Below are 26,635 nucleotides of genomic sequence, written 5' to 3' on the forward strand. Positions count from 1 at the left end.
TTTACCTGCAGATCTTATAACAGGATGTGGTAATGACTGCAGATTAAGGTTTAAAAGCTCAGGATACATTACAGAGTCAAAAATACAACCAGCCAAGCTTGTTGAAACCTTTTTTTTTATTATTATTAATTGAGAGCTGGAAAGAACACTAGTTTTTTTTGTTTTAAACTAGAAGAAAATGTTACATAGCCTTAGCAACCTGTGCAAATAGAAGGGTTGGAAACTTAAACCTTTATATTTATAAACCATTTTCCTACATTACCAAAAACCAGACTTCCTTCAAGTCCACAACCTTCAGTCAGGGTATGTTTAGGCCATGTGATTTAAGCTAAAAGCAAATTAATTTACATTTACCAAATTTTACCTTGAATGCAGTGCTATTCAATATCTGTGTCTTAAATTACTGGTAAAAAGAAAGGACCACCCGTCATAAAAGTAATATGAGGAACTACATGTCCTGCAAGAATTCCAAGTTCCTTGAATTGTGATAAAATAGAATAATCACATGACACAGGAGACGTATCACGGTTGCTTTTAAAAGGAACTCCAGCCAAATCACGCCAGTTTCTCATAAGCTGTTGATTTAAGAATCTAACTACTATATAATTATACCTTCTCAGAGTTTAGTTTGTTCAAACTGGGAGACAAGCATTAGCATACAGCACTGTATTAAATGCAAGATTTACTAAATACATTTATTAGCTTTTAAAGCTTTAACCACAGACACGTGCAAAACCAAATCCTAGATTTCTTCTAGCCAAGGTACAAATATTCCAAAGTACAGTAGTGCAGTCTTCTAACTTAAGTAAAAGCAAACTGGGCTAACAGCATCCAATAAAAAAAAAAAAAATCTGCTCACAGCTGTCTGGCGTCACCGATTGATATTCACCAATGCAAAGAATCAGTTAAAAGGTTTAGAGGCTTGTACACAAAATAAGCTGCCTTGTATTAGATTCGCCAATATAATTACAATTTACTCAAACCAAATAAGAAAAATATTGCACATTAGTAGGTATCCATATACTACATTTGTTGAGTAGAATTTCCATTCCAAGTGTTACTGTCATCCTCGCTATCTTCTTGAGTCCTTAGCCTGTAGATTTTACCATCTTTTTTAAAGTCATCTGTATGTTTTTCAAGAACTCGTTTTCGAATTGTTTCTCTGGGGGGGAAAAACAACAACAAAAAAAAAAACATTTTTAGAAAATGATTGACAACAAGGCTTCAAATGTATATGGTGTACTGTTAATCATGGGCAAAAGAAGGCATGAACTTCAGGATCTCATGTTTGGATTTGAAACGCAGCATGGGTATTAGTCATTCAGATTAAATTAAGTCGGGAGAGTACAAAAAACATAATATGAAGATTTTCAAGTGGTCTATGTAGCAACCAGAATACAGACAATGTGTTGTTCTCTCCAGTTAATTATTGGCTCACAACAATTTTTACTGTACAGTCACAATCCCTGGTGTATCTGATCTTGCTATGGCAAATGCAGCGGATTCTTTTTGCCCACCTCTTTGGCTCTGCTGCAGTGGATGTTGAAGGCTGAGAGTGCTCTGGCTGGGGAGCCTGTCTCGTGGAAGACCCAGAGGGTGGGGCACTAGCAAACACAAAATTGTTGATGAACCTCCAGACTGCAAGGAGCGGGTAGAAGACTGTACCCAGGACACCCCAGATCCCACCACCAGAGGACTGGACCACCGTTGCAGCCGATCTCCCCGTCTGCTGTCAGGAGAAATGAAGGACTTTTACAAGCCAATAGCAGCAGGTTTTACTCTATGCTTGCTTTAAAAATGTTATTTAACGTTTCACAGCTGGAAATACATACCGGTAGCAATACTATTGCAGCACTTGGTGCCAGCTCAAGCTCAAGCAGAGTTTTGCCAAGATCTTCAATTGTGAATTCTCTCCTGGGAAACATGGTGGCCAGTGAAAAATTGCCATACTTTTTACCCACTTCCTGCACAGAAATAATGCGGAGGGCATTACACACACACAAAGACACACCCATCTGAATATTTTAAATGAGGAATCACTGCTGCAACTTAAATTATGTGCATACATGTTTACAGGCGACAGTGTTCATAGACAAGGTAGTTTTTAAATCTGTAGCTGTTTAGATCGCTGTCCAATACCGTAATTATATTTAAAAAGATTCAAAAGTACTGAGTAACAGACATATTTTTTATGGACAGTGACACCTGACGCAATGATAGCACAGCAAACTAAAACAGCATCCTTAGTACTTCAGTCAAGTTGTTTTACCTGTGCAGCAAACTGTCTGGCCTCCTCTAGTCTGGTTTCTGAAGGAAACTGATTAGTTATGAATGATCCATCTGGGAGTCTGAACTGTATCCTGGCTATTGCACTGCAAAAACATATATACGGAAGCACATTTAAGAACATGTCATTTTTACTGAAATGTTTTATTTTTAAAGTGTTAATGCCAAGAAGTAACCATGTACCCTACCTTCTTTCCTTCTGAGAAGCCTGCTTCTTAGCAACCAGTTCAGCCTGCCTGGTCTGAAGAGCCGCAGCAGTGGCTGCATCCACTTCTTCTTTGGTCTTTGCATAGCGAGCGGCTCGATCAGCCCGATCCTGGGACAAACAGCAAGAAAGAACAAAATACCAGCACATCACAATGTGACACCGAGTAAAATGACTGACCCAACGTGGTGGTTAGAAATACAGACTAATCCTGCCCAGACAAAATCCAGCGAATCCACTATTAAACCTACTTTATAAAATAGCCTTTTCATTATTGATTGAAAGTTAACAAGTAAGAGGGGTTGGGGTGAGGGTTGATTGGTATTATAACACAACCCTACACCTCGCCCCAAAAAACAAAACAAATCAACACACAGACACACTGAAATGTAAGGCAGCAGTGAGGGGAATGTTTTCTGTAGCCGGACCAGTTGACCATTCTATCCGGACATACCATTCAGATAATACATGAATGCCCATTAGTTTCTGCAACAGTGAATGCAAACTTGAAACCAAATTCAATTTTCTTCCACCCACTCGTTCTGCATTGGTAGTACAGGTAGTGGACAAAAAAAATAGAAACACCAATGTAAAGTCACTTAATAGGGCGTTGGGCCACTATGGTATCCCGCTCTGTGGAGTTCTCGGCGGACTGTTTTTGATGAAACTGGCTGCTCGCGCCCCATGTTGAAATTTGCAGTCAATTGATCTGCAGTTGCTCGCCTGTTTTGCCTTGCACTTCGAATTGATACACGGATATCACGATCCTGGAGTATGTGCTTCCATCCACAGTTGCCCTTTGCTGATGCTGTCTTTCCCACCGAGTTCCATGCCGACATCACCTTAGACACCGTTGCTCGTGAAACATCAGCAAGTTGAGCTGTCTTGGTCACTGAAGCTCCTGCCAAACGCGCCCCAACAATCACCCCTCTTTCAAAGTCACTGAGGTCTCCTCTTGCAGCCATGCTAGCCATAATTATAGGCAACCAGGCCTGTCCAGCATTTTTATACATGACCCTAAGCATGCTGGGATGTTATTACGCATGAGCCACACCTGTGTAGATGCCCTTGCTTTCAATATACTTGGTGTCCCACATTTACCCAGGTGTTTCTATTTTTTTGGTCCATACCTGTACATTCAATATATGAAGTACCACAGCACATGTTGGATAGATTTCCTATTCTAATATTTTGGAGGTGTTGAAGATGGTACAGTTATCTATTCAGGGATCCCAAGATATTTAGTAAAGTGGTCTGTTTTTTTTTCTTAAAATATTTACCAGTGCAATCTGTTGTTTCACGCGGTCCCTTGCTGCCTTCTCCTCTGCTTTCTCCCGATTCCTTTCCTCCAACATTCGCTTGGTCTTCTCGCCTTCATTTTTCTTCTTAAAATCAAGTATCTCTTTGCCAACTTTTCTGCGTTCCACTTCCTTCTTTATTTCATTCTATAAAAGAAGTAAAAATACCTTGTTAATTAAAATAGATCAGTTTCTGTATATAAAACAACAAACCTACAGTAGGGGGAAAACTTGATCTGAAGACAAAGCTTCACATAATAGACATTTAGAAAAGGTGTTCAACAAATAAGGATTTATGGAAAAAATAAAATGATATACAGCCATGTTCAAAATGGTAGCAGTGCTTATTTGAAAATGACCTCCTCTTCTTCTCTGTTCTTGTGCTCTCGCCTTTCTTCAAGTTTCTTCGTCAACCTAGGAAAATACAAAACCTGAGTTTCACCAAATTTAAATTTCAAAACAACCAAAATCCCTCTTTGAATGTAATAAATAGTTGGGCAGAAACTGACATGGGTTAGCAACAATGCTTTGAGTAGCTATCACTGTGAACAGGCATCTTCAATCATGGCATAATAGGGTGTGTATTTAAAAGGATAAAGAATTCTGAATAGTCATCTACAAAACTCATTCTCAGCTTTTCAAGTAGTATTCAAACTAACCTTTCCACCTTGATATTAAGGTCGTCTTCTGGCTGGGAACTTACTGATGCGTCTTCAGAGGAGACGCTTATTTCTTCTACTGGACTTGGCTGACCTGAATGCAGTCCATCTTCCACAGTTTTAGACAGACATTCTAAAACAGAATGGCAATGAAACTATACATCAGCTCTTTCCAAAATCGCTGAAGTGTCAGTCTTTAAGCCAACCAAGTCGATCTTTCCCTCCATCACAGTAGCACTTTAAGCACCAACAATTTCATTTAACAATTAATTTAAATAAATGACTGGTCCCTTTCAATGTAGAGCTCTGTCTCAAAGGACTGCAGAAGCAATGAAATACAGAGCAATGACCACCTGTGCAGTTTTAAACTGGATAGCCATATTGCACTTCAGTTGGCTTGTTTTTTTGCTTAAGGAAGGAAATGAATTTTATTTAAGAATCAAATACAGTACCTTTTGATGCTGCTGCTTCAGCAACGTTTTCTGGCTCTGCACTAGATAGATGTGCACCATTTGGTTGAACGGTTTCTGAAGGTAAGCTCTGTGACTGGCTGGTTAAGTCTGGTGTGACCAAGGATGCAGAGTGCTGCTCTGTGGCAGCCTGGTTTTCATCAGCTCCTCTCAGCTTTACATTCTTCTGCTGTATGTGCATCTTAATAAAAACACAGCAAATCATTGCACTGTCAAATCAATACATTGTAATGCTACCTAACTATTAAACATGCAATGGTGCTAAATTTAGAAATGCTGAAAGAAACTGCATTTAAAGGCAAACGTTTTTGACATCAACAAGACTTCTAGTCAAAATGATTGTCATTAAATGTGTTTTTCTAAAACTAGAGATAACAAAAAAAGTACAATAGGAATTACTCTATATTTTACCTGTTTGACTTTTTCAATTCGGTTCACCAACTGTTCTGCTGGGATACTCCCAGCGATTACCTCAAGGGGAAACCCATTGTCTCCTATAAAGAAACTGGAAGGGATGCAAACAGGGTCTTTTCGCTAGGAGTTAAGGAAGGTTGTACTTTTATGGTATCATTGTAACCAAAACATGTGCAAGTGTAACCTCACTGAACAGCTAGAATTAAAAGCACACACACACACATTTGTTAGATGCTTCACTGATTATGTCATTTACTTAAAAGACGTGTCTGGGTTTATTTTAACAATCGCGAGCATGTAAAGTTCTCTGTACCAAGATAACATCACACTAGAGATGGACTACAGGAAATAAAAAGGATACAGATCTGGGAAAACTGCACACACGTGTCACTGCAAAAGAAATAAAGTTAGTAACAAAACCAGCTTTTAATAATATATTTAATCAATGTAGATTGGCATGTAGCCTTTAAGAAGGGAAGTAGACCAAAAATAAATGCAACAAATTTAAGGAGCTGCACTCCAGCTTGGAGAGATGGAGATGCAATTGTTGTTACTCATTGAGGGAGTAATTATTCCCAGGCATATCCAAAAAAAAAAAAAAACAGTCTGCTCAGCAAAACAGACATGCTGTACTTGCAAGAAGTTCAATAAAAAAAGTATTTATTGGCGTTGAGAAAGTGTAGCTCCACTAAAAGTATAACTATATTTGGATCCAACATCTACCCCTACATGAAAATGAAGATAGCCTGGCTAAGATATTCCGTTAAATTACTACTACAAAGTATTTTTTTTCTAATGAGAGAATCAACCAATTATTTTAAAGAATTTTTTTTTTTTTTCAAATGTTTTATTTAACAGGGACAACGTACAATTCTTAACATTCATGACAAGTCACAAGATGTATTGTACCCAGACTTAGCTATAAGCTAATTTACATCGGGAGTCCCTTTGCTCATAAGAAACCAAGAATAAATAACTATGTATCTCAACAAGTTTACTGTACTATGTTACTTTTCTTTCTACACAGCTGAAGAAGGGCTTTTGCCCGAAAAGTCCTGAAATTATTATTTTTTTTAATTTTTTGTGTACATTAATTTTTATTTTTTTTAATATTCTTCCTTCTTATCAACCTACCTACATAATAATATATATATATATATATATATATATATATATATATATATATATATATATATATAGATAGATAGATATAGATATAGATATAGAGAGAGAGAGAGAGAGAGAGAGAGAGAGAGAGAGAGAGAGAGAGAGAGAGAGAGATACACACACAACCAACACATACAAACAGCACATTACAATAAATACAAGGTTAATAGATAAGTTCATGTAAACCAAAATTCTATATACTGTATTAATTATAAATATAGCAGCTACCAAATACCAATACTGTTGTCAGCATAATAAATAGAACTAGAACTCATTCCCTTAATAAATACCCACCCCTTATAATATTACAATTGTTATCTTTGAGATATTAAAACTATTAATTTTCATTACAATGCATAATATATTACAAAGCTATTACCATTGTACTAAATAAAAATACATAGCTACAGTTCATGATCACACTGCTTTAACTATTTACCCAATGCAAAAAAAAAAACACAACCTCTTTTTCAAATCAAACCAATGTGATTTTCAGCCATGATATACCCTGCATATATTTGTATTGACTACTTTACCTACCTTTTGGCATCAATTTTAATTGCAACAAAAGACTGTGATGTAGCTTCTGCCACTTTCTCATCCTCCCAACTTGAAAGCATCTGTGTAGATTGGTCATCTTCTCCTAAAAGCCATGTTGTCAAAAGAGGATTATCAAATCATACCAGAAAAGTGGAACACTTGTGTTAATCATCTTCATCAGAAAACTGTGGGTTTGAGTCCAAGTGCCAAAGCCAGGTTATCAAATTCAAATACTACAGACAACTAAATTATAAATTATATTCTGACAGAAAATGCAGCAAATACTTTACTTACATTATATATATCTGACACCTCAGACATAACATGAATGAAATAATACATTCTATACAGAATCAGCATTGCTTTGTTAAGATTAGTCATACAGATTATAAACCAGATTATCGTGGGCATTTATTGTGGCAACACCCAAACAAAGAACAGACACATTTTGCAATGATAATTATCTAATTTTAGTTCCACAAACCGCAGGATTATCTATCATTTGATCCTAATAGATATATGTCATGTAAAGCATTAGAGAAATCTAGAAAGCTATGATGCATAGATATGTTATTGTATCCAAATACACAATGTATTCAATGGCGAATGTCACCTTAATAATTTGTTTATTTAATAAAATGAAGACATAATCTATATCTATACATCTCTCTCTCTCTCTCTCTCTCTCTCTCTCTCTCTCTCTCTATATATATATATATCAGGTACATACAAAATAAAATGTTTAGAGCAAAATGCCAGCAGGAATGAAATGTCAAGTCTGTTTTCATATAGCTTTGTACTGCTGCTATTGCTTTTATTTTCATGAGGGACTCGAGTATTTTTACGTACAGACAAGTGCGCCATGTCGGTGTCTGTGGGATTGAGGTACGCAACACACAGCCTACACCAGAACTAGTGAGTAAACAAAAGCTAATTTCTATTATATTACTTACTGGTCGATTGAGTCAAAACGCCTATCCATAGAAACGTTTTTTTTTTTTTTAATATAAAACAGATTAGCAATGAACTTGCTATATACAATACAAAGTTCACTTTTTTATTTGTCTCATTATAAAATGCCTCAATATTGATGCAGTAACATCTACGGTGTGTCTAGGTATACCTAAAGATACTCTCAAAGAAGTTCAAAATAATGATCATATACTTTTGTCAGCCCACCTCGTAATAAAATAATGACAGCTTGTTTCCTGCTACTAGGCCTCTTTTTATTTATGCCAAAATATTATATATAAACTTTGCAAATACCTGCAATAAAGACGACAAAGACGGAGTTTTTTTGTTTGGCTGATGCGATGGCAGCAGGGATCGAGCCCTCAAACCAAAGCATTTTATGTAATAATTTGTCAGTCCCTCTTTCCACGGCAGCAATCTTTGATGGTATTTCTGGAACCTTCAAACTTATCACTGAGCAAGCGTAGCACAGTGAAAACATACGTGAAATTGTAGTCCAAAAGAACATCTGATGGATTCTGGGAGATGTAGGTAAATTAGGAATCATCTGAGGTTTAGAGACCGGAGTTCAGTTTAACGTATTACAGTCCTTTTCACGTGATAAGGGTACAGGGGGTACGTTAATGAGCCGCTCAGTGAAAGAACACAACCCATTTAATGGCCAGTCAAAAGGACAGCAGAGCAGGTTTCATCAGTGATCCGAGTAAGCAGAAATATTCTCGCTCGGAGGCTCAGTTACTTAACTGTATTTTGCCCGTTTATCTTTTCTTAGGCAGGAAATTACTTTTTATTTCATCCAAAAAAAATAAAAAATAATAATAATAAAAAACTTTACCTCCATTTTAAGAATTAGAAGCTTTCAATGCAATATTATTTCAACGAATTATTTATTTATTTTACATTTCTCTTATGGTGTTTTTATCATTCTAAATGTGACCGTTCAACTCTGCACACCCCCACTTACATTCATATTGAGACTAAGTGGGACTGGCAGAGCTGAAAGGTAACTATCACATGATTTGAATATATTAAGGCTGCTCAGAGCTGGCACTTCCAATTCTTTAAACAAACTAGCCTTTAAGCCCTTGTCATGTTAAATTAATCTAAAATAATGGATGTTAAATACGTTTAATTTATTTGATGAGTAAATACTTTCAAATAAAACGAAATGGAGATGGAAATGGAAATAAGATGAAATGGTAGCCGTATCAGTCCAGAGATGATAGACAAAGAGAAGGAGATGTGATACATTTTATTGGACTAACTAAACAATAAATAACCACAAGCTTTCAAGACCTCAGAGGTCTCCTACAGGTGAAAGTAGTTAAGAGATAGATGGTTGCATCTCCCTTTCCTACTTTCACCTGAAGAGACCCTTGAAGTCTTGAAAGCTTGTGATTAATTATTGTTTAGTTATTACATCTCTTTGTCTATAAATAAAACTTAACACTAGATTCTCTCTCTCTCTCTCTCTCTCTCTCTCTCTCTATATATATATATATTTGAGCTTGCTTGAAGAATCCCAAATATCAGGCATCAAACAGCCTTCCTCATGCTTTTCAAATTGAGTTTGAACTTTTACTCCTTCTCTAAGTTTTATTAAAAGGATGGTAGATTAAAGCAAATGGCAGCCTGTGATTAAATTTATGCAACAATGGCTAAATTGTGATTAAATTTATCCAACAATTGCAAAATTTTTAATCACACATTATGGATTATAAATTAACTGGACAATACAGTTCCTGAACATTTACTATACTCTGAAGCATTCGCCAGAGTAAAAAAAAAAAAAAAAAAAAAGACCAAGGCTCGCTGAATATCCAGAGCACACTTCCTCCTGCAACAATGCTAGTTTTCTGTTCCCACAATACACCACTCCTTTAAATCTGAGCACAAACTGGAAACACTGGGATGTTTAGAATAAAAATCTCTTTGTCCTGGTGACCATTGCTAACTATTGGGAATATATTTTAAAAATAAATTATTGCTGGAAAGTAATGTGTTTCTTAAAAACACTGCAGGGTGTTGTGTAACCCTTTCAGGATGTGAGAAAACAAAAACAAGGAACTTCAAAAGATTGTGTGTAACACAATAGTTAAAAAGTATATTAGGTGACCTAAACAAACATTTGGATTGAACAGGTGTGTGTATCACATGTGTCGTAGTCAACCCTGCCTACTATGTGTATCAATCATCTTCAAAAATCCTGATATTGGAAACTATCATGCAATGATATAATTTCACCCCACAGACTCACTCGTCACTTTTAAGCTGTACCCCCAAAACCGACACATTCATACTGATGTATGTGGAGCGACAGTCAAGCGATTCAATATTAACATACAGTACTGATTTAACAGTATGGGTCTGTGGAGAATTACTTTATAAAAAAATAAAAGGGGAGAGGGCATCTTTCAATGACATAAGGACCAAGCAAAAGATCATTTTAGTAAGTATTTTGGTGTCAGAAGAATTTGACTGATTTTAAAATGACTACGGTGTATCCTCATATACAGTGCCAATAGAGCAATGCTGTAATGCTTAACCTTTCCCCACCCACCCATTAAATGTACATTTATTTTTTTGCATCAAAATGTCAATCTAAATTTAGCTAAATAGCCTGGTACACTATATGATAATTAAAGATTAAAAAATAAAATAAAAATGTAGTACACTGTATAACCTAAACTTCATGTTTAATACATATGTGTTTTAGCAAAGAAAAAATATATATACATATATTTTTAGCACCACATTCAATTTTACTGCTAGGAGAATTCAAAGATTCTGACCCGTGTATCGACCGTTATAGGGCTATATGTGTTGAAAAAATACATCTCTATAGGGAAAAACACAACTTTTTTTCAAGCAGCACATGGGGGTTGCTAGGGATTATACGGCACATTTAAGCACCCGGAATTCAGACTGACTTGTTTAAACAATCTGTTAGGACATAGTACAACTTATTTCTTCTATATTGCAACATCCTTTCATTAAATGGTAAAAAAATAAGTGACAGTGATGCAATGCTGTTTATGTTCTTGATCATAGAAAACTGCAAGAATAAAACCAACCACTGCTGAAATGCACGATCTAGAAGTTCCTTTCAGCTATGAATTATTTTGCTGAATTTATAATGCAGTGATTAGGTCTCCGGTATCTTCACAGATAATACGGGATGCATAATGACAGGTTATAGAAAGTTTAACAGTGAACAGAGTACATATGCAATTAGCCCAGTTGTTTTCAAAACAACTTTGCCAAGTTGGTTAAAAGAATGGATTATTTGGTATTTATAAACATTTATTGGTTTCAAACTGAAATAAAAATGACTTGCACCAGCAAACATTGTACAGCCTTGCAGAATCCACACATTTGGAAAAAGTAAAATAAAAATAAAAGGTTCATTGTTTTTGTTGAGTCCCAGTGATCAAATTGTATAGGATGCCATTAAAAAGTCTGGATGTTTCATATGAAATATCTGAGACCATGGGAAAAAATATATAGTCTGAGTTGTAATGGAAAATTGCCATATAGTAGGAGACCAGCTAAATCAGTGAGGATTATGTTAAAAAAAAAAAAAAAAAATATATATATATATATATATATATATATATATATATATACACACACACACTGTATATAAAAAAGGGAGATGTATTTTCAAAATTCTTAATACAAGTTAAAACCACTGTTTTGAACCAAGTCTTTAGTTTACCCATATTGCGCTAATTGCCAGTATTGCTTTTGCTGCTTTGTTGTGAATACTTTAATTATTTAGCTAATATTGAAATTATTTACAAGATTTTTTTTTTTTTTGGTTGGATGTTTATTGTATAAAAAACACAATTAAGTTTGTATTCCAGTGTATTAATTCGATAGCTAGTAATTCTGGCAGGAGGCACAATGAGAAAATGATACTCCATCTCAAGACACGTTTGCATTGTGGATGGACCACTAACAACATAGAATGGCCCTGCAAAACAGATTTTACATTGTAATACATGGCTTGCAAACTAGCTCACTTTTGTTATTTTATTTTCTTTGTCAAAGGGGTGAAAATAAACACAAGGTAATAAAACGGTAATTTGAAAATAATGCAGCTGTATAACAGGGCTTTGGATCCGATACAAGATTTCACAAATATAAAAAAAAAAAAATAATAATAAATTAAAAAAAATGTCGCTTCCCTCTGACATGCTTCATTGAGCTCTGAAAAAGAAATATGGGATAACATCTTGAACTTTTTATTATTTTGTAGTTCTCTGCTGGATCACTTATTTTTCATCAAAATCGCTAGAACATTACAACGACAACACATTCCTGAAGTCTCTACAACTCAAGTGAAAACCCAATTATAAATCAAACCAACTGAGTGAGAAACAGGAAGGAGGAGAAATGGAACAGGAAGTAACCAAGTCCAAAGCAGCAGTGTCAGCTACTGAGAACTAGCCCTTTCCAGAGTATCGTAGTGTCTCTTGCTGGTCCTCAGTTTAAACTTGCTCAACGAGTTACTCTGTTTGATCAATGCGTTCTGAGCAGCAAGTTTTGAAGGGAACATTGCTAGAACTGTGTAAGTGGAGGCCAAGTCACTGGGAGGTTTTGAATCATCAGTGTTCACATTGCTGTCTCCACTTCCACAATGCTGTTGCTGTGGTTGATGATCTGGTATCCACTTAATCAAAGCACCAACTTTACAAAGTTCACCAAATAGCTTGTCGGCTTCTGTACGACTAATTCCTTCTGGCAAATCAGTTACTTCCAGCACTCTCCCAATCACTAGACAAAGGAAGACAGAAAAAACGAATTGGTTAAAATTAACAGAAACTTTGTTTATATAACAATACCATATAGCCTACATGCATGGACCCTTAATTTCATGAATGCCTTTCTCAAGGATATAAAATGTGTTAAAATATATGAGAATCCAATTTTACTTTGTGTAAAGTTATTACTATATATTTTTTCAACATCAAAAAAGAAAGCTGAACAGTTAAAACAGATATTTGCTTTCATGGTAAAATTGCCTAATGCAGAATGGTGGGGTATTTGAATTTGGTATCCTGATTTATACCATGTGCACTTCCTTTAACACAGGTCTTGTTTATACTGAAGCACAATGCACATATCATGACATTGAACAAATGGGTTTGAGTTTTTTTGGTCACTTTTTAATTATTTATTTATTTGATATACTGTAATAGAGTTTACATCCATTAAATAAAGAGTAGTTAAGTGTTGCCCCTATTTTTCCATATTCTATCACCACTACTGGATTGTAAATGTCTATCCTGCCAAAATGCAAAGAACACATAAAGGTCCTTCAAAACTGTTTAGTAGGCATTTAGTAGGCATTTAGTAGTAGGCACCTGCTGCACAAGAATAGTGTACTGCTGTCTTTACAAACTGGATTAAAAACATACAGGCAGTAAAACATTTAATAATTAACCCTGTATGCATGTTGACTGAATTGCACTTGCTTTTCAAATACAACTATTATTTCATGGTGAGAAAGAGCACTGAGAAGTACCTGGTTCTCCAACACTGAGATCAGTGGACAATGCTTTCCGAGTCGGTTTCTTTCCTCTTCCCCCATGCCGAATTCCCAGCTGTCCCTAAAAAATAAAAAAAGGAAATTTGTATATGATTCCCTTTTTTCTCGTCTTTTTTGTAAGAAACACAATCCATTTAAATTCAGGTGAAATAATGTATTTCCCTGCACGCATGTTTAGCTTTTATTTATATCTACATGATCCAGTTATGTAACCAGTCTGTACAGGGTAAAAAATAATGGCAAGATGAATAATGCTATCTTCTGTTAGCTGGTATTTAATACTTTTAAACAATGTTCTACAGGCAGGGAATGTTGCAACTGCTCTGGAATAAAACACAGACACAATGGATCACTCATAAAACACATTTTATTTAAATTTACCCTGACTGTACTACAAATTAAATCTCAAATCCCAAACATGTTTCCCCAGCACTCAGACAAATGCTCAACCAATAAAAAAATAAATAGTCTCTGGAATAAGTTCCATATATTTTTGTTGTGAAACTCCAGTCTTAATTGGCACATAAAAGTGAATTCCCCAGGTCACAAACAGTCCATAATTGTATTGCACACAGAAGAGCACATACACTAAAATCTGCTTTTTAAAGTTTTGTAACAAAAACTTTAAAAAGCAGATTTTAGTGTATTAACTGCAGCATTTTGCATTTATGTCAGCATATGTAAATATTTTGTATCAAGAGGTTTTATGTTGCCTTAACTTAACCAGGCCAGATAACACAAAAAATACATACCTGATGGTTTGAAACTATATGTGGTCCCTGGAGTAGAGGGGGCCGGATGAGAGGGTTATACTGCATTAGAGGGTATCGGATGTCACCTGCGTGGGAAGATCCAGCATTTACTTTAAAACAAAACCATTCATTGGTTTAATGGGAGTTTTTATTTTATTTTATTTTTTTTTAAATTGTATACATTTGTTGTCATACACTGAGGACAACATACAACACCTTTTGAAGAATGTTTTGTAAAATGTATAGCAATTCTTAAGTTGCTCAAAATATCAAACATATTTGACTATACTGTAAAGCTGCCGTTCCCATCAGTATTATGAGTTATGCTGAACACCACACTGGAATATTATAGAACCTTAAATTGAATTGTCTATTAAATATAATTGCTTGCTATGATCCCAAAGATCCCAAAAAAGAAAAGGTCTGAAACTGCATGTAAACTTCTGCCAAGAAGGGACGTTTATATGTAGATGGGATGCCTACTTGCCTAAAAACAGAGAAATATTTTTCCCAAATAGACCTTACCTTGCCCAGGGACAAAGGGTCTAGGAAACTGCGGCATGACTGAAATGGGAGAGAGTCCAGAACGGATGTTGTTCATATTTGTAAGCTGGGCTGGGGATGGTGACTGGGCTGGGGAAGTGGCTGGACTACCAAGCTGTGGACTGCTCTGGAAAACACAGTGAAATAAAAGTGCAGAAACCAAATAGAAAGCAAAAACAAATCAGAAATCCTTCAATAGACAAGGAATGTTCAAATAAAGGATTCCTTTTCAGGCAAGATTGTAGGATTATAACGGCATCTGAGTTCAATTTAGTAGTAGTATTTACAGTAGTGATGATGGAAAGAAAACAAAATCAGATCTTGCACCTTTAGCAATTTAGAACCCATCAATACCTGTCTAGTGCTATCTAAGTTACTGAGATCTGTAGATTTCTGGCCCCTCTGGTGGTCAAGGCTGTAACATTTGTTGTGTTTCCATTGAGGTGGTGAATGTGCTCTTGGTTGATGGTTGGTAGGTAAGGTCAGCTGCATCATTACCATTCCACTGCCATGTGGTGGTGCTACAGCTTAAAGAAGAAAAAAAAAGACAACTAAACTGGATGGGAATTTATGAACATGGTCTGCAGGCATACACAGCAAGTGACACTAACTAAATATTCTAGTTTTCAATCATTTTTGCAATAGTTGAATCAATATCTTACTAATCACTTTAACATTTTTGCCTGTATTTCAAAAAACCTTGCAACATGGTTAACGAATGGACAATAACAAAACTAGTGATCTGTTAACCTAGTTTCTAACACTGACTTACATTGTTTAGTGCTAGAACAGTCATGTTTATTTTTTTGTGAATAAAAAAAACATCCCCTGGGGCATTACTGTATGTAAGGGAATGGTATCTCTAATGGAACAGTTTGTTTAAAATGAAGTTAAATTGATACAGTACTGTATGTAAAACAAGATCGGCATCATAGAAAACAGAATCATCCAAAGGTCACATGACCACAATTCTCAGAAGGCTTTACATTAAATAAACAAAAAAATGGAAATGAAATCTCAAATGGTTTTAGCAGTTGAAGTAACGGCACGGGAATACTTAGTAAGCAGCTGAAGCACAGGTTTAAAAAAAAAAAAAAAAATCTTCCATAAAATAATTAATTAAAAAATGTAAAGGTACGAGTAAGAAAACTCCTCAATGTTTTGTTTAATTAAATCTTAAACACCAGTGGGAAAAGTAGCTTCAAATCCCAAGGAAAAACAGGTACAAATTCAATCTTACAAATTTTAATTGCAAAAAAGTTAATTAAAAAAAAGTTAACGAAGCTGCGAAGGACCCTTTTGGAAAAATGTTGCAAAAGGTCTTCATTCAAATAAATGTCAGTTATGAACATAATAGTACACCAAGCACTGTGCTTTTAACATTGCAACCCATTTTCATTTTGACATTACAAAACTATTTACACCTGCAGTTTCTAGTGCAGAAAATGAAATGATCAGTCATCTTATTTTAATCTGAGCTCTTTTCTTTAAAACTACAAAAAAAACCAAGTATGCTCACATTCAGAACAGGGGAAACAGGATGACATGGGAATTTGCAATACAGTATTTTCATCTCATACGTTACCTACAGTATTTGGAATATACGTGGCTATACAGCAGCTTAAGAAATAGAGAGCTTTTTTGGTTAACCATTTATACTTTGGCTTCACACAGTAGCGACTTGGAAGCTGTCATTTTGTACTCGACTAAAATGTCCTTCAAGAAATCCAATTTAATGACATTGTTATTATAAACAAATATTAAAATTATCACATTAGTTTTAATTTAAATGCAAATTTAACAGTGATCGCATAAAATAATAATAATAATAATAATAATAATAATAATAATAATAATAATATTTTTAAAACAGCAAACTAAAATCTGTTTTTAGTTAACCCAGGCCTTTTGAATTTTTGAATTATAAATATGCTCTCAAGATAAGGTTCTACGTATGCACTGGAAAGTAGTGCAGATTTAAAAGAAATGTTTAGAACTTTTACTACCAGGACTGGAGGGATCCACTTTTCAAGGTATTGAGGACATTTCCAAAACCTCAAACAGAGCCTGAAGTTTTAGGGTCACCTTTCCTGGAATGGATAGTCAAGTTACTCCCACGTGGCCTTAGTTTTTAGTATTGCATTTGGAGTGTAACTGAAGAAAGCAATAACGAGGGGGAGCAAGAATGCAAGCAGCTTTTCATACCTGCACAGTGCTGGGCTTGGAGCGGCTGTGAGTTACAAGGAGATAAAGTCAGAGGAAACTGCATCTGCTCTGTTCCTGGAGGTTGCAGGTATCCTACAGAAGAACTGCAGAAACACAAAGAGAAGAATCAAGGTAAGCAACATACTGTACATGTGACTGCCAAAAGGATTACCTTTACTTCAAAACATGTGCCAAGGACTGCCCACATTAAGATTCAACACAGCTGGATTATATATTTTTCATATCCACCTAGAAATGTAAGTGTACGTATGCATAGATCTGATTATATTCTCTCACTGCAGCAATTACCCACAGCTCAGGAGAACCAAATGTCAGTGGGCATCCCCACGACCAGGCCAATTGTCTCTTTACACCCAAAATGCAAACATACACTATCCTGCACACTACACAGACCTGCCTTTACCAGGAGAGTCACTATGGGACCCTCTATATTATTATTATTATTATTATTATTATTATTATTATTATTATTATTATTATTATTATTATTAACAACAACAACATAATTGTACACCACTTTAATGCTGACAATGGGTGGCACATTTCTATTTTGGCTGCACAGCAAAACAGAATGCAGCCTCTAAACAAACAACAGTTTCTAGCATGTCAAGCTCCAAGGAGGACTGCATTAAAAGAAAATATATATGCTTAGGACCTCTGATGCTAAATTAAGATTTGCAAACAAATCAACCACAGAAGTCCTGGGTGTAATAGCAGATGACTTTTATTACTAATGTTAAACAAACAAATTACCTTGAATAATCATGAATGGAGTCTAAGCAGTTTCTTGGTAATTCTCACATCCTACATCAAATCTAAAACAGGGCTAAATACTCCCGTGTTTATCGTAAATACAAAATAGCACAAAATAAAACAAAATGCAAATATAAAACAAAATAAATCGAAAAATCTTTATAAATCAAACATAGAATGACATTTTTAAATTGGAAGGTTTATACACAATACTTTAAATAAATACTTGCAATCATAGTTGTCAAGGCTCAGCTGTTGGGGAAAACATGGTTGGTTTGCTTGTATTTTGTATTAGTATGGTAATTCTTTGTTTTATTTCAAGTGGCGCAAACTTTGCACTGCAGCAAATGCTCCAAAAAGAGTGGGGGACTGTACATTACCCCTACTGCCACTAATGAGAAATTATGGTAACTATTATTTTTCTGTGTGAGGTCTGTTTATGTCAAAATGTTAAAAAAAAAAAAAGCGTTGTTTAATGTTTAATAAAAAATATGTATGTAGTTAAAACATGATGTATACAATGCTATTGTTGATATAAATCTATTTGAGTTGTTTTTATTAATGTGTATCTGTAATAAAACGAAATTTGTGAAATAAAATTAAAAATTATAAAAAAAATAAAAATAATTTCACAGGGCTGTAGTAATATCATTTTGTATGATTTGATAGCAATGTGAAAAATAGTATTGTATGCTAACCAAACTAAAATGCAGACTAGGGAATTTAATAAACTTGAATGTTGGGTAAGCAAACAGGACAGAGGAATCATGAACACACTATTCTGTTTAAATGAAATATCAGGCACTGAACTAACCTCATGTTATTCTGTTGAGGAGGGGGCATTACACTGTAATAGACTTGCACTCCTGATGAAGGCAAATGCCCTTGACTCGACTGGTTGGGGATTATGATTGGCTGCTGATATGTCTGCTGGGGCATGCCCTGTGAACCTTGAGGCATTGAAACCTACAAAAAAAACAAGATACAGAGCATGACACAACTACAGAATGACCATAAACAATGATCAAACAGCAATTTAAATACACGGAACAGTGGTGCTGACAAGACTTTAAAATCACAATCTATTTGATTCTAATGATGTAATGCTAATAGTAATTCAAAGTTACATATAGAAGAAAATGCTGGAGACCTCCAAAGCAAGGGCACACACCTGATAAGAGGACACTGGAGGATACTGGACCATCATGCCTTGCATCTGGCTTCCCATATTGTTCTGTTGGCTGCTTACTACATTTTGATTCTGTGGTTGCTGCACTCCCATGATGTTTTGATAGCTCTGCTGATGACTAGGCATCACAGTTTGGTAACCTGCAAATAAATAAATAAATAAATATTGTACTGGGAAAACAAAAAGTGTACAAGCAATCTAATACCAAAAACATAAATGCAATAACTATGGCAACAGTTAAGACTTGAGAAGTGGTTTAATCTCTCATTAATATAATGCATACTGTACCAGTAACATAACTACAGAAATGTATTTGCCATTACTATTTCAGTCTCACGTGGTTACAAAAATGTAGATTTTTTTTCCCACCAAAGGCAGGCAGCAGAACAGAATGCTGGCAAGTACTCTACAAGTGCTTGGAAACACACTAATCTAAGCAATAAAACCAGTCTATTGTATATATAAGAATCACTTTCTAGGGGGATCCTGAGTGGCGCATCCGATAAAGGCACTCCGCGCCCTATAGCCTTGAGGTTGCCGGTTTGAGTCCAGGCTATTCTATTGCCGACCGTAGATGGGAGCTCCCAGGGGGCGGCGCACAATTGTCCGAGTGCCGCCCCGGGGGTGGGGGGGAGCTTAGGTTGGCCAGGGTGTCCTTGGCTCACCGTGCACCAGCGACCCCTGTAGTCTGGCCGGGCGACTGCGGGCTTGCCTGTAAGCTGCCCGGGAGCTGCATTGTCCTCCGACGCTGTAGCTCTGAGGTGGCTGCACAGTGAGTCTGCAGTGTAAAATAAAAAAGCGGTCGACTGACAGCACACGCTTCAAAGGACAGCGTGTGTTCATCTTCGCTGCTCCCGAGTCAGCGCGGGGGTGGTAGCGGTGAGCTGAGCCTAAAAATAATTGGATATGCCAAATTGGGAGAAAATAATAAAATAATTGGCGATTACTAAATAAAAAAAGAAAAGAATCACTTTCTAGTCTTTGATCCACCTATTAAAATCAATTGAGAAATTTTACAATGTGATATTTTACATTCAAACATACAACAGGTTAACTCCAAATAGTCTTATCAAGAAGTGAATTAAGGGTTTTCTTTTTCATAGAACAAAAAAATCATACTGTATGCAGGTATACCTTTTAAAATTGCTCTTTAAAAGACATTCTTTTTGTGAGTAACGGCATCAGTGTCAAGGTTACATGACAGAAGTTATCACGTGATATCTAAAAATTCTCAGGAGAAACTGTCAAGGGACTGCACCACTGCTGTGAATATTGTTCAATTTCTTCCAGCTTTCATGGAGGCAACTGCAATCAATTTCACGAGACGAGAAAAGAACTGGGACAAAAGAAATTGATGGCTGGGATTGCTCCCTGCAGGGCTACATGAAGTGGTCTATTTTTAGCTCTATTCTCACACCTCGACTTACAGCCAGGCGTGAAGTGAATCATATTAAACACACTCCATTATGGTTGGAGTGGTTACCTTCCACAGTATTGCAGTGGCTGAATATAACAAAAAAGACTGACTGAACAGGGAAATATTTTCAAATTTAAAATCACTATGCTACATGTCTAACTGGCAAATTTTAGCTATGGCTTTAAAAAATATCTATATTTCCAACTGACTACATTGCAGGAAAGCATAGCCGAGGACAACCAGGGCACGCAAAGTATTGCCTCAGCCAACCTCTCCAGTTAAAATTATCCAAGATTTCACATGAACATAAAAGGGAATGCTATTCTGGTACAGAACCCTAAAAACATTAAAAGTATGACATTCAAATGAGGTTAAACATCTATACTGAATATTAGGGGGAACAAATTGCAGTTCTGTAGTTTCATGCATCAGTCTGTGGACATCTCAGGAACACACTGTATTCAGAGCTTCCTTGCATCACGTGATTTATTAAAGCAAAGCTCGATGTTTTGTTTATGTTAGTTATGAAGAGAATGGAGTGGCTGGAAAAGAGACCGGTTCACTGTGAGAATTGTACCCCTCTCAGACAGTGCTCCGGCCCCGGCTCCAAACACACACTGGGTTTCAAAAGAAAACTTCTTAAAAACGAGACAACAGCATTTAACCTTTTTAAAATACACCTGGAACAATGGATTTCGCTTTTTTCTTCTGTATCAGTAGCATTGCTTCTGCGATTTTCAGAAATGAAGGTGGAGTCGTAGAATAAGCTGAAGATTTCTGTAGAGTCTGACTTAAAATGTATTAAAATCCTACTGCCTAGACCTTTAAAAATAAAGCATCCGACACCATAATGAGCAATTCCTTTTCTGTTCCTTTCATTTCCAGTACATATATATATACACACACACACACACACTGAATAATGTTCCAAAGTAAATAATATAAAAAAAAAAAAAAAAACAACATGTTGCAGAGAGAGATGATCACATTCCTGTATATGAAACTACCAATATAAATTGGAATGGGCCCTCTGACCTGGCTGCTGTGCTGGCGGTGGCAGAGGCTGATTCTGCTGGGTGCTGTAATGGACAGGGGTAACAGCCCGATACTGCTGACTGGAGTGTGGGTACTGGCCTGGCGCACAGTAACAGATGGGCATCTGAAAGATAAGATAGATAGATAGATAGATAGATAGATAGATAGATAGATAGATAGATAGATAGATAGATATTTTTTTAATAAATACAAGCAAACAAACAAAACAATCTGTACAGAAAAAAACACTGAAAGAGTAATAAAATGTTGAAGGCTTAAGAATAAGGTCAATTTAATGAATGAAGGCAACACCTCTATGCAATGTTGCACCTACTTTATTTACTTTGCTTGTGTGGGCATCACTGTAAAAGGTAAATGCAAGCGATTTCAGGATAAGACAGGACTGATTTAATGAATGCAAAATGATAATGCCAATTATTATTAATGTTTTATTTGTGCACTGTGTTTTGCCAACTGCAAAAAAAAAACAAATCTTAAACACTTAAAGTAATTTGATTTTTTCTAGTGGTGAAGTTAAACCGGTATGCATTTATTAATATTTGATACATGACTTACATAGAGGGAATACTAAGGTACTCTAATGAAATATTTTGAAGTGTTTAAGAAAAAAAAAACTGTACCTGCTGCATGGGCTGCTGCATATATCCTTGTTGCTGTAGAACTTGCTGATTGACAGGAGGACCGGAGTTGGAGTACGTAGGGGCAGGAACCTGCTGCCCTGGGTGTGCCATAATATACCCAGTGTGCTGGGGGGGCTGAAGGACTACCGATGATGGGAACATGGCAGTGTGTGCATCGGGAGCTTCATTGGAAGGCTGTCTGACGAGGTTCATCTGGCTGAACTGGGCTCCAAGGTTTTCTTGCTGCATTTTAAAAAGTCAAACATAATCAATGTCATATTAAGGAGACTTTTGTGCTGTGATATTATAAATAGTCTCATATGCGCTCAGACTTTAACTATCCGTGATGATACAAACTTTGCAATTGTAATGAACAGCACTTACATTTACACAGGAATGTCAAGATCAAAATAGTGATATGTCAGTAACTGTTCCACCTGAATTTATTCAAGGTATCAGTTTAACAATATTTGCATTACCGGTATTATTAATTCTTATTTAAACTGATTGCTCTTTGAGACTGCAATTTTAAATGTTTGAAATTACTATTAAAATCACTAAAAACAACATCATCCCTAATTAACCAGTCTCATAGAAGCACTGACCTGTTTACAGCTAAATATGTTCTGCTTATGTTATTATACCTGGTCATGATGTAAAATAATCTAATCCTTTTATTTATAGCTTGTTATGTTTTTCATTAAGTAATCTACTGCAATACCATACACGTCTACATTCTTGTGACCTATATGAGGGTGATTCTGAATTTTGCTTAAAGTATTACGATTGTAAAAGTTTACATTCATGTCCAGTGGCTCACATCTATAATGTGGATATTGTAAACAAAGAAACAAATGCACTTTCAATTCATGACAAAAATCATATACTAGATATTGACATAAACACTATTAGAAGTACTTGTTTTTTGTGCTTCAGTAAAGGAACTGAGTGTCATTCTTGCTTAACTAACTTTTACACCAGATATACAGTATCCGATTCCTTTTTAAAAACAGCAAAAAAAAAAATTAAAAAAAACACTTGCGTGTGAAAACACAAATTTCGTAATAGTCCTTAAAAACGTAAATTATTATTAATTATCAGAGTCAACTGGAGCACCAGCTAACAAGCCACAAGCATGTACAAAAGACATAACTCAACAACATCAGAATCACCACATCCACAATAACTGAAGCTCAGCAGAAAGAGAAGATGTGGTACCACAGTGTATTGCTGGTTAGGGGAGACTGTCAGGAGCTGAGGTGGATAAGAGATTGTAGAGTACTGGACAGGCTGCGTAGAAGGCTGGAGTGGCCGAACCGGCTAAAGAAGCAATAGTTCAGAGATGAAGTTAATAGTTTAGTAGAAATGTTAAAAATGCATGATTTGAAAAAAGACAGCTTATAAAAAGGTCAACATATTTAATTAAATAAGAAAAGGATAAGAAATACATAAAATACTAAGAGATTTACAGTTGTCTAGAAACAGGCACAGGTATGTTAGACTGAGATATCACATATTAAACACCTGTACTCATCTGGATAAACAATATCTCACAGAATTTCTGGATTAAACAGCATCATTAACGTGTATCCTGACCTTTAATAAAATAAATAAATAAAAAGATTTAGATTATTTCAAATTAAAAAAAAAAAAAAAAGTGTCCACGAAAACTAGACATTTTAGCCAATATATTTTTTTCTTCAATTTAAATCGGCAAGTGCATTTAATATTTTCTTTAGTCATGTCATTGGATACATACACGGTGTGTACAGTTATGCATCTGAGCACCCTTCTGGCTACTACATTAAGTAGTTATATCAGTCAGACTAAATCCCATTACTAATCTGCCATTTAACTTATAAACAATCCTTTCTCTTATATACAACTCCTTATGATCGTAAGGTAGTAAAATGAAAATTGACATGAAAAGTAGTAGTAAAACTAACTTGAGAAAGAACGTGATTGGCTGGTTGCTGCTGCTGGGGGACAGCTGGGGGTGGGGGAGGGGGGTGCTGTGCAGAGTTCAGTACAGATTGCGGTGCAATGGTGGGGTTGTACACAACTGCAGAGCCATCAGGGTTCACAAATGGTTGACCTGGAAGGACAAAAATAAATAATTGAAATTTTTTTTTTTTTTCTCAAAAAGCAGATCACCATTTTAAGATTAGTTTCTTAGTACTGTATATAATATACTGCATATGATATAATATAGTATAGTTATATAAAATTGCATTCAGAATACCGGTAATCCTTCTGTGCATTATAAGTTTGAAGTAAGTGATCCTAAGGTTTGGCATTTAAACCAATTTACTATGTACACATTACATGCACAATCTGACTCCAAAACCAATCTTTTTTTTTTATTTTTTATTTGGAACCAGAACAGAATTAAGTCCATTCTTATTCTTTTGTTGGTAAAGGAATAAGAGAGTCATGAAAAAAATATATATTTGGTAAGCAACAAGTGCAAGTTCTGTTAATTTTATACTTCATGAGTACTGTCAAGCTTGCTTTAATATTTTAGTACCCAATGCTCTCATATGGGAAAATTGTACAGGAACAGAAAGATCTGAAATGTTAAAAGCTTTTGTTTTTTCCTCTTATCTTTCAAAAATGATAACTGTTTTTGTCACTGTTCATAAAACGTCATGCAACAATATTTACATTAAGGTGACGCACACATTTTAAACATCCCACAGCAAACACACACAAAGCATGTTAAAAATGTACTCCATATAGATATATACAAAAACAAAACTATCAGATAATGTTCCACCAGTGGATACCAACCTGTGTGCGGATTGATCAGGATACTGCCAGGAGGTATCCCTGTCGCTTCCAAGGGAAGCAAATAGTAGCTAGTACTAGCTGTTGAAGCCCCTTGCCCACTCATGCCACCATCAAAGGAAAGAGAATTACTAGTGCTGACAGTTGGATAGACGGCAGGAGCACCGAGGGTGTTCTGGCTTAAAGCTGTAACAGGAAGTGGCTGCTGGGTACGAGAAAGCGAACCCGTAGATGACCCTACACTACTAGAAGACTCAGAACCTAGGAAAGGAGTAACAAAATTCTTTACCTACAGACAGAAACATCATGCTCATTTTCTATGCATCAAATGGCATGCTTGTTGTAAATGTGTGTGTGTGTGTGTGTGTATATATATATATATATATATATATATATATATATATATATATATATAGATATATAGATATATATATTATTATTATTATTATTATTTATTTCTTAGCAGACGCCCTTATCCAGGGCGACTTACAATTGTTACAAGGTATCACATTATATATATATATCTGTATATATATATAATGTTAGATTCAAATTGTCATCTGGCCTTTTATGTGCCTTTAAAGAGTAAATAGTGGGGATACGAAAAATATAGCATTACACGTCCCAACGTCCAGACAACTTTTTACACTAAAACTTTAAAGTCTGTTTCAAAGCTCTTTTAAAAATGCCCACTCTAGTGCACTGATAGTGTAAGGTTTATTGACCACACTGTCAAACAGGTACCACAGCAACAACGATTTATGATGTGATACGGAACAGAAAAGCCAGAGCACTTGTTATGGTTTTAGTTTTTTTTTTTTTTTTTTTTTAAATCGCTCTTCCTGCAGTGATTTAGAGGGCAGATCTCAAACCCCAGAGACCTTACCAGCCATTTTGAAAAAAGCTTTGAATAGACTTTAAAGTTCTAAGTGTAAAAAGTAGTCACATTTTTCGGAACCTCACTACTTACTCTTTAATAAAATCAAAGGTAACTCCATTCCCTTCTTGGACCAAGAATTCCCCTACTTTTTGGATAAGGAAATAATGATCTTTAACAACACAATGTTGGGTTATTCCTGAAATTGGCAGTGAAGTTTGAAACTATTTTATAATCCTACTGTATTCAGATACTTGGTAGACAAACTATGAAAGCACTTAAATAAAAATAAAAATTACAAACTACAAAAGATGAATGAAATAAGGAAAGGACAAAAGGAGAACATCAGATTGTTATAATGTTAATGTAGAAAAGGGCTTTCCGTTGACAAAAGAATGCACTTCATTAAATCATGAATTAAATCACTACAGTTTATTATTCAACAAATATGGGCTTGTACAGTCCAGGAAGATTGAATGCAGTCACCTTTTGAAAATGCAAGCTTTAAAAAAATAAATAAAAGGGTGCTAAAAAACAACAATTTTCCTTAAAAGGAAAAAACAAAACAAACACAGCATGCAAGGTGTGGGAGGTCATACGGTTATTAGCCAAGTATTTACTTAGACAAGCTGAGAATGCAGTAACAGGATTTGATAGTCTGCACAAGACAAAGAAAATATGCCATAAAAAAAAGCCAAGCCTTTCGAAACAAGAAGTGAAACTATAAATGTTTCAATAACGACCGACAATGGAAAAGCAGCACCACTCCCATGTGTGAATAAATATTTCACAACACATTCACCCAAAATGATGTAGGCACAAGAATAGTTACTGTATTATAGCAGTAACA

At 35.5% G+C, this 26,635-nt stretch overlaps 2 protein-coding genes across 19 annotated transcripts in view; both read right to left on the minus strand.

The window, feature by feature from the left end:
- Positions 1-98: 98 nt before the first annotated feature.
- Positions 99-8,530, minus strand: LOC117426233 (UBX domain-containing protein 4-like). 3 transcript variants are annotated; one of them, XM_034043624.3, is made up of 13 exons: positions 8,306-8,530; positions 7,040-7,142; positions 5,694-5,722; positions 5,330-5,445; positions 4,901-5,099; positions 4,449-4,581; positions 4,149-4,203; positions 3,772-3,936; positions 2,475-2,602; positions 2,270-2,372; positions 1,833-1,964; positions 1,518-1,726; positions 99-1,162 (listed from the first exon to the last, which is right to left on the minus strand). In XM_034043624.3, exons 1-13 carry the CDS (start codon positions 8,517-8,519, stop codon positions 1,024-1,026), a joined length of 1,725 nt encoding a protein of 574 aa, XP_033899515.3. In that variant the 5' UTR covers positions 8,520-8,530; the 3' UTR covers positions 99-1,023. The 3 variants fall into 3 exon arrangements, with proteins under 3 accessions (XP_033899515.3, XP_033899513.3, XP_033899516.3); XM_034043622.3 differs by having other exon boundaries at positions 1,518-1,729; positions 8,306-8,528; XM_034043625.3 differs by lacking the exon at positions 5,694-5,722 and having other exon boundaries at positions 1,518-1,729; positions 5,330-5,423; positions 8,306-8,528.
- A 2,763-nt stretch (positions 8,531-11,293) lies between these two features.
- The window catches only part of LOC117426644 (R3H domain-containing protein 1-like), a 33,824-nt gene continuing 18,482 nt past the window's right edge, over positions 11,294-26,635 (minus strand). For 9 of the 16 annotated variants that reach the window (XM_059033856.1, XM_059033857.1, XM_059033855.1 and 6 more), the window contains 13 exons: positions 24,912-25,169; positions 24,068-24,216; positions 23,340-23,441; positions 22,122-22,364; positions 21,481-21,604; positions 19,011-19,168; positions 18,654-18,805; positions 17,066-17,169; positions 15,215-15,387; positions 14,843-14,987; positions 14,318-14,427; positions 13,542-13,626; positions 11,294-12,790 (listed from right to left, as the gene is read on the minus strand). In XM_059033856.1, the coding sequence (XP_058889839.1) occupies positions 12,450-12,790; positions 13,542-13,626; positions 14,318-14,427; positions 14,843-14,987; positions 15,215-15,387; positions 17,066-17,169; positions 18,654-18,805; positions 19,011-19,168; positions 21,481-21,604; positions 22,122-22,364; positions 23,340-23,441; positions 24,068-24,216; positions 24,912-25,169 (2,144 nt within the window). In that variant the 3' untranslated portion in view covers positions 11,294-12,449. The remainder of the gene's footprint in view (positions 12,791-13,541; positions 13,627-14,317; positions 14,428-14,842; positions 14,988-15,214; positions 15,388-17,065; positions 17,170-18,653; positions 18,806-19,010; positions 19,169-21,480; positions 21,605-22,121; positions 22,365-23,339; positions 23,442-24,067; positions 24,217-24,911; positions 25,170-26,635) is intronic. The other 7 variants (XM_059033854.1, XM_059033865.1, XM_059033858.1 and 4 more) reach the window with 6 other exon arrangements.

This window comes from Acipenser ruthenus, chromosome 11 (assembly GCF_902713425.1).
Source record: "Acipenser ruthenus chromosome 11, fAciRut3.2 maternal haplotype, whole genome shotgun sequence".
Taxonomy (NCBI): Eukaryota; Metazoa; Chordata; class Actinopteri; order Acipenseriformes; family Acipenseridae; genus Acipenser; species Acipenser ruthenus.